The sequence below is a fragment of the Primulina huaijiensis genome, chromosome 3 (genome assembly GCF_012295235.1).
Source record: "Primulina huaijiensis isolate GDHJ02 chromosome 3, ASM1229523v2, whole genome shotgun sequence".
Classification (NCBI taxonomy): Eukaryota; Viridiplantae; Streptophyta; class Magnoliopsida; order Lamiales; family Gesneriaceae; genus Primulina; species Primulina huaijiensis.
In genome coordinates this window covers 16,281,023-16,288,940 of record NC_133308.1, presented here as the reverse complement: position 1 = coordinate 16,288,940, position 7,918 = coordinate 16,281,023, and the positions used below count along the sequence as shown (strand labels likewise).

Genomic DNA, 7,918 nt, shown 5'->3' with positions numbered 1-7,918 from the left:
TCTAGTACTGAAAGGATCATTTAGAAAGTAATAAGTGTTTAGAAGGGAGAATTGAATAAACACTCACGGATTATATGTTCTTTTCGAAAATTGAGTTCAGTTTAGTGACAAACTGACACTCAGTATCTCATCAGTCGATAACAATCAGTTTAACTGAAAAAAACAGTTGCGGAAGTAAACTTAGTGAAAGATAGAATAACTGAAGTAAAATGATAACTGAAATAAAGTGCACACGGTTTGTTTCGGGATGTTCGGAAAATAAAATAACTCCTACGTCACCCCTTCTATCACGAAGATAGGATTTCCACTAAAAGACTTTGATCGAATACAATAGTTGTACTGACCCACTTCAGTTTGGACTTATCACTGCCAAAACTGAAACTCTTAGTTACAACAAAAACTTCTACAGTTCGTGACTGATTTTAGCACAACGTAAAGAATCTAGCAAAGATTACAACGTGCTAATAAGCTCGAGAATGTAGCCTTGAATGCTACTAATAAATCTAATAAGTGTGAGCTTTTGATTTGCGTAGTGATTTTAGCAGCGTAACAGCTTGAATAGAATAGTTGCGTTGAAATTGTTTCGTTTTTTTTTTCAGCTGCTCTCTTCAGCTATTTATAGGCTTCTCTTCTAACGGTAACTTGAAATGATATTTGAATATTATATCCGTTGATTGCCACGTCAATATTTCTCTGACATTCGTACACTGTAGAATCTGAAATGCGGCGTTCCACTACGAGTTGTAGTCTGCTTTGTGTTGATGTCGGTTGAATGTCCTTTTCATCTGATGACGTGTATAGCTGAACGATCAGCTGATAAGCGGTAGCTGATAAGCTCATACTGAGTGAATCAACTGATTAGTTTCCAACTGATCAGTCAGTTATCTTCGAACGTCCTGTTAGGTTCAACTGATCAGTTTCCAACTGATCAGTCAGTTTACTTTGTCAATTCAGTTCAGCTAGATTCAGTTGCCTTTGATAATTCACGTGATACTCTTTAGTTAGGCAAGCTGTGTAGTTTGATTACTTGATCAGTTAGTCCAATAAATAAACAGTTTGTCAAACAGCCGAAATTATGTTTCCAACAATTTCCCCCTTTTTGGTGTTTGACAAAACTAAGCAAATAATAACTGATCAATTGAGCTTACCAAACTCCTTAAAATGTCCCAAAACATATTTAAAAGTATTTCTTAGACGTAAACTCTAGCCCGCTTCAAAAACATAATCGATGCGTTTAGAACTTGGATCGGAGTCCCGGTTTTAACCCGAATCGAATCGAAACTTAACCAAAATATTCCAAACTTAAACCATGCCTCAAATATATATTCTACCAGCCTCTAAACCACAATTTCCAGCCAACTAAAACCAACGAAAACGTGGCCACATGCAAGCTGCTGGAATTTCCAGCAAGTGCCAAGTTCGAGCCCTAATGCAACTAAGCCGCGGCTTTATCGACTCTAGTTAAAAACCAACGCGTCCCGCACCTGTCCAGCTATCCTGGAACCCCGACTGAGCTCAAAGGACCCTACTTGAACAATCTTAGCAGACCCTACTTCTCAAGCATCTAGCCACATGCGATACACCCGAAACCCTACAACAAAACAACCGATCCGCCCCAAACCTATCCCTTCGATCGCCTACTGAACCAAGGCCAGCAGCTCATGGCCCTCTCCCAGCCCCGTCACTGGCCCAATTGGGTCAGATTCTTGGCCAAGATCAAGCCATGTACGGCTGCAACACCTATAGCCTTCACACTAGCCAAACCCGAGCCCTTCCTTGACAACAACTCACTGCCTACAACCGATCTCCCCAAGTCTCGCATCCAGCCTTATTTTTCCTTAAGCAATGACGTTTTACAGCCCCTTAGGACTCTATCTCGGCAGCCCCTTGCACCTTGGTAATAAAAAACGTGAGTATGCAATCATATAAAAGCATAACCTTTATGCAAATCGTGCACAACAATTAAAACATGCAAGAACTGAATTCTTCGACTAAGGCACACACAACAGCTGATATATGGCGTGAATAATGAAAAAATAATGATACATGGCGTGCCTTAATGATTAGAAGCTTGAAAGCTTGAAGAAACACGTGCGGGAAGGCATCGGAGGGGCGGGGAATGATCTTGCTTGAAAGAAAAGTGGAGGAGAAGAGATGGCTGATGGCTCCTGATGAACTCACGTGAATGAGGCTGCTGAGGTGTGAAGTGGGCGGCCAAACATTGTAATTTAGGTTTAGGCTTAAGTTAATTATGTGGTTAAATAATAATAAAAGGTGTAAATGTGCCATTACTTAAAATAAAGGGGATAAAATTGTTTTAGGCCCATTATACTATAAAATAAACCCATCAAGCCCAATTATACTACCGAAAAATATTTCGTTTAGGTATGTTTTTCAAAATATTACCCGAGCCTTCAAAAAGTCCTCTGATACGATAAAATTTGCGTACCGATTTAAAATATGATCTGGCGGGTAAAAATACTCAACAAAATCCATTTCTTGGAAAATACACTTAAAACACCTTATATTAATTAATAAAAATTAATCATGTAAATAAAATAATTTTCCTGATAATTCATCGGTCTCCGTTCCTCGTTCGAGTGCGAAATGTATCTTAAAAGCTGTTATGCATGAACTTTAAATAAACCATGAATTAAAACACAAATTAATGAAATAAACATGCATTTAATTCTTTTAAAACAACTTAATAAAATACCAAAGAAATTTAATAACTTGCATGCATGAGGTTCACGTGAACTTTCAGATTTTCGAGACGTTACAATGACATGTTTCAAGGAGGTGACTTGGTTGTGACTAATATGAACACGAACACGAACACGAATACGAACACGAACACGAAACATGTAAGGCCAAGGCTCAGTTGACGGGTGAGAGTGTCGCTGATGTCTCCGCCGCCTAATACCATGGTTATACGTAGATGGATCCATAGAACAACAGCTGATACGAAAGTCACAACTAATTATCTGAATTCAATAAAGGAAAAACGAATACGTATATGATGACATGATTTGAATATGTTTATGTTGAGGTCATGGTTATTTATATGGACATGCTTTAGACTTATCATGAAAGTTATTTTAACTACAGTACTCTTCACTGTTGTTTGATATGTATATGTACTTTGTTATAACGGTTCAGGTATGTTGAGTATTTAGACTCACTAGGTGTGATTGATGCAGGTGAGCAGTTTGTTGATGAGGAGACTGGAGGTGCTTAGGACTGAGTGGACTGGCTGGTGGAGCACTGGAAGCTCGAGGACCTTGTATTTTTCCGTATTTCATGATTTTAAGCGAATATATTTAAATAATTTTAAAAGGTTGAGGATTTTACTATGTTGAGGGTTTTTGGGGAAATTTTATTATGCATGGTATTTTAAGTTTAACAGTAACGTTTCAGTCGATTACACTTTTGGATTTTTAACTGCTGTTATTTTATTCAGTAGTTTTGTTGTTTGGTAAATCGAGGGGGACGAATTTTTATATTTATATATATATGCATATTTCGGCCAAGGCCTATACCTTTAAAAGAAAAAATTCAGTAGTATTTTAGTAGTAGACGTTTCATTTAATGATCTCGAAAACGAGTCTGCTTAATAAGCTGAGCTTGAGCCAGACTCATTAAACATGATAAACGTGCTATTAACGAGTCGAGCTCGAACCTTGTGATAAAAGCTCAAATCGAAATCGAGCCTATGTATACATTAAACGAGTCGAGCTCAATCCTAATATTGTTCGACTCGGCTGGGCTCGGTTCGGCTCGTTTACATATCTATTAGCTTGGTTTTTGATTGCGCTAGCTCGAGTTTTTACAATTGTATACTGAACGATAGCGAGTACAAATTATATTGTCATAAAAAAAAACTATATAAAAACTTTTAACAACAAAAAACTCCATTATTTAGTGATATGGAGATATAGACATATAGTAATTAGTAATACAAAGTATTTTATATATAGATAACATGACAACAAGAACCTCTTCTACACGTAAAGCTTCTGATTTTTGTTTTTTAAAAAAATTAATCCATCAGGGTAAAAGTGATCCGTATAGTCATATTATTGGAAAAAAGGTGGAATTCTATTTAACCTAAATATTTATTATACTTGCATTAAATTTCTGTATGTTAAAATTATTAAATGTGTATATACGCAGAGAGAAGTTTGGAAATCCCCTCTAATCGTCCAAATATCCCGCTGCACCTCCCACAGTCCCCACTCTTTCTCCGCACCAAAAACCCTAGTTTAATCATACATTCCCCATATCCTGCACAATTTCGAATCTACCTGGAGAATTGAGTGAATAATGGGGAAGGACGAGGATGAGATGCGGGGAGAAGTGGAGGAGCGTTTGATAAACGAGGAGTACAAGATTTGGAAGAAGAACACTCCATTTTTGTACGATTTGGTCATCACCCATGCGCTGGAATGGCCGTCGCTCACCGTCGAATGGTTACCCGACAGGGAGGAGCCCCCGGGCAAGGATTATTCCGTGCAAAAAATGATTTTGGGAACCCACACTTCCGAAAACGAGCCAAATTATCTGATGCTTGCGCAGGTTCAGCTTCCGCTCGAGGATGCGGAGAATGATGCCAGACTTTACGACGATGACCGCTCCGAATATGGTGGATTTGGATGCGCTAACGGAAAGGTCTTCCTCTTTCTTTTTTTTGTCCAATTTTGCTCCCGCCATTTTTCTCCATTAACTCTACTTATTGCTCTTTGGATTTTGTTGGAAGTACTTGTAAATAATCCCAGTAATGGTTGAAATTGAGTATTTAAATAGATTAAGGTAAAGTAATTTGTGGGGAGAAAATTTACGGGAGAGCAGAAGCAGCTGGAAGTAACATATCAACTGAATAGACAACTCCACACAAGTGGTGGAGTGTGAATTCTACTGGAATGTCCGGCATTTCAGCACTGAAAGAGCATAGGTGGAACTCGGTCAAGACCAATAGCCAATTTGAGTGATAGGGACCTCCACTCAGATTAAGCAAAGACTGTGAAACTTCAATCGAACTTGGTTGAACTGAGATAAAAGCCAGTTCACCAGAGGCAAAAAAATTTTATTCTGTAAAACAAGTTAATAGCACCGACTCCTACGAAATTCTTGATTTTTTTAGAACATATTCTCCCTCTCAAGCGGTTGATTTGAGACTTAATGGCTATAATGGTTACAAATCAATATTAATTAACAGCAAATTACTACATAGGCGAACAGTTATTTGTACCTGAATATTGTCACTCCTCTAGAACTAGAAAAGAACACAACAAAAGCAGCAAATTGCATTATTTAATATACATTAGTCTTCTTTTTTTGACAGAACCATTACTTGCATTAACGTAGATTCCATCTGTCTTTTGACAATGTAACTATTTGTTTATTTCAGGTGCAAATTATTCAGCAAATAAATCATGATGGGGAGGTCAATCGAGCTCGTTATATGCCTCAGAACTCATTTATTATTGCTACTAAGACAGTTAGTGCAGAAGTATATGTTTTTGACTACAGCAAACATCCATCCAAGCCTCCTTTGGATGGTACATGCAACCCTGATTTGAGGCTGAGGGGCCACAATACCGAAGGGTATGGTTTATCATGGAGTCAGTTCAAGCAGGGCCATTTATTGAGTGGTTCTGATGATGCGCAAATATGCTTGTGGGACATAAATGCAGCTCCAAAAAATAAGGTTCTCGATGCATTGCAAATATTCAAGGTATGTTAGATGAAATTTTTTTCTAGAAGTACCCTGCTCATGGTGAAAATCAGTATCAGGTTTTTTTTTTGTTTTTACCTCAAGATGCATGCTTTCTTTGAAAATAAGCGTACATGTCCCGGGTGTAGATTCATGAAGGTGTTGTCGAAGATGTAGCATGGCATCTCAGGCATGAATACTTGTTTGGTTCAGTGGGAGATGATCAATATCTGCATATATGGGATCTCCGTACGCCATCAGTGAGCAAGCCTATACAATCTGTTGTTGCTCATCAAAGTGAGGTCAGTTTCTGATATCTATTTTGATTGTTTGAAACTAGAAAGGAATACTTATATTTATTCTTGTGATTTGCTCATATAAAACAAAAAATATAAAGTAGATTAAACTTTTACTGTTTGAATTCATTCATTTATTGCCATTGATTGCTCACTCATGCAAGTTCATGAACTATAAAAGTATTAGGAAATAAATTGGAAGCCCTTTCTGTTTTTGAAAAGAATATGCCCTTTATTTTTTAGTTGAGGTATTGACTTCAGGTGAAATGGGTTTTCTGTTACAACATTTTGATTGACAATTTTACTTCATAACAAGAGTCAAAGACGAAATAAGGGTATTTTTTGATATTTTTCCTCGCGAAGTGGTGATTAGGGCATGTCTCTCCTCATATGTACTTGTACTCTAAACTAACTGATGCTTGGTCGATTGCCTGGTTTGCTTGCTCTAAGGATCATCCATATAATCAGATTGCCAATTTGCCACTGCCTTTTAAATTTCAATCAACTTCCATTCAAGTTCTTTTATTTGCATTTTTGGTAGGTCAACTGTTTAGCTTTCAATCCATTCAATGAATGGGTTGTTGCGACGGGGTCTACTGACAAGACTGTTAAATTATTCGATATGCGAAAGATTTCAACAGCCCTCCACGTATTTGATTGTCACAAGTAAGGAATCTTTCTTGTCATTGTTGAAGTCTTATATTCTATATTTTCATTTACCTTGTCAGACTTGCTACACGTGCCTCTCCATAATCGTTGGGCCGCCATTTGTTTTCACCTTTAGTCTGATTTTTAACTGGTCAGCAGGGAGGAAGTTTTCCAAGTTGGATGGAATCCAAAGAATGAGACCATCTTAGCTTCCTGTTGTCTTGGCAGGAGACTTATGATCTGGGATCTTAGCAGGTGATTTACTTTATCAGTTAGGAATGTTGGTTCATAACAGATTATTTTTTATTCTTATCAACGACAGTTGTTAAGTAACCAAACTTGAAAGATGCTAATATTGCTGCTCTTGATTTCATTTATTTTCTCTTGGCAGGATCGATGAAGAACAGACTCCAGAGGACTCTGACGACGGACCACCAGAGCTGTTATTCATACACGGTGGCCACACAAGTAAAATTTCGGATTTCTCATGGAACCCGTGTGAAGATTGGGTGATGGCAAGTGTTGCTGAAGATAACATACTACAAATCTGGCAGATGGCGGAGAACATTTACCATGATGAAGATGATTTGCCTGGAGATGATTCCGCAAACAAAGGCTCCTAGCTCTTCTAGGATTATGAATTAGAGGACTACAAGGCATTTCGTGCTTTAACTTGTGAAGTTCTTTTTCCCGAGTCTTTTGTAATATTAAGTTCTTTAGATTTGTTCACTGCTAATGATTAAACTGCTTTACTGTAGTGGTGTCATATGAATTACGATTGTACATTTATCCCGATTAAAAATCGAACTGGATCTGACATATAAATATAAATCAATTAAATATATAGGAGAGGATGATAAGATACGAGGTTATTAAACATTTAATAAGACAAAAGGCCCCTAAAAAAATACTTCTGAATCAATGCTACTAAGGGTAATGTGGCAAATTATCCGGCAATGAAAATTAATTTTTTAATTATGTTATTTGATGTGTAAAGTTATTTTTGTCATCAGTTTTTATTTCATCCGATGTTGTTTCACAATCATGTAATTATAAAAGAACTAACCTCGCAGTACATTGTACAAACAAACAAGTGTTTTCACAAAAATTAATAAACATTTTCATTACAATGATATGAAACTAAATACAAAACAAACTAGTGTTTTCATAAAAATTAATAAACATTTTCATTACAATGATATGAAAGTAAATAAAAAAAGAGCGGATGCGAATTATAATCTAAATGATATATATTAAAATT

At 36.9% G+C, this 7,918-nt stretch overlaps 1 protein-coding gene across 2 annotated transcripts; it reads left to right on the top strand.

Moving 5' to 3' along the window:
- The first annotated feature begins 4,183 nt into the window (after window positions 1–4,183).
- On the top strand, window positions 4,184–7,414 carry LOC140973540 (histone-binding protein MSI1-like). Of its 2 annotated transcripts, none has more exons than XM_073436426.1 (6): window positions 4,184–4,668; window positions 5,408–5,734; window positions 5,863–6,015; window positions 6,551–6,675; window positions 6,817–6,912; window positions 7,049–7,414. In XM_073436426.1, exons 1-6 carry the CDS (start codon window positions 4,324–4,326, stop codon window positions 7,278–7,280), a joined length of 1,278 nt encoding a protein of 425 aa, XP_073292527.1. In that variant the 5' UTR covers window positions 4,184–4,323; the 3' UTR covers window positions 7,281–7,414. The 2 variants fall into 2 exon arrangements, with proteins under 2 accessions (XP_073292527.1, XP_073292526.1); XM_073436425.1 differs by having other exon boundaries at window positions 6,814–6,912.
- Window positions 7,415–7,918: the final 504 nt, after the last annotated feature.

Excerpts from the sequence above, each read along its gene's own strand:
- LOC140973540 (XM_073436425.1), top strand. The coding sequence starts at position 4,324 with ATGGGGAAGGACGAGGATGAGATGCGGGGAGAAGTGGAGGAGCGTTTG. Across the intron at positions 6,676-6,813 it reads CACGTATTTGATTGTCACAA|CAGGGAGGAAGTTTTCCAAG; the intron begins GTAAGGAATCTT and ends TTAACTGGTCAG. Across the intron at positions 6,913-7,048 it reads ATGATCTGGGATCTTAGCAG|GATCGATGAAGAACAGACTC; the intron begins GTGATTTACTTT and ends TTCTCTTGGCAG.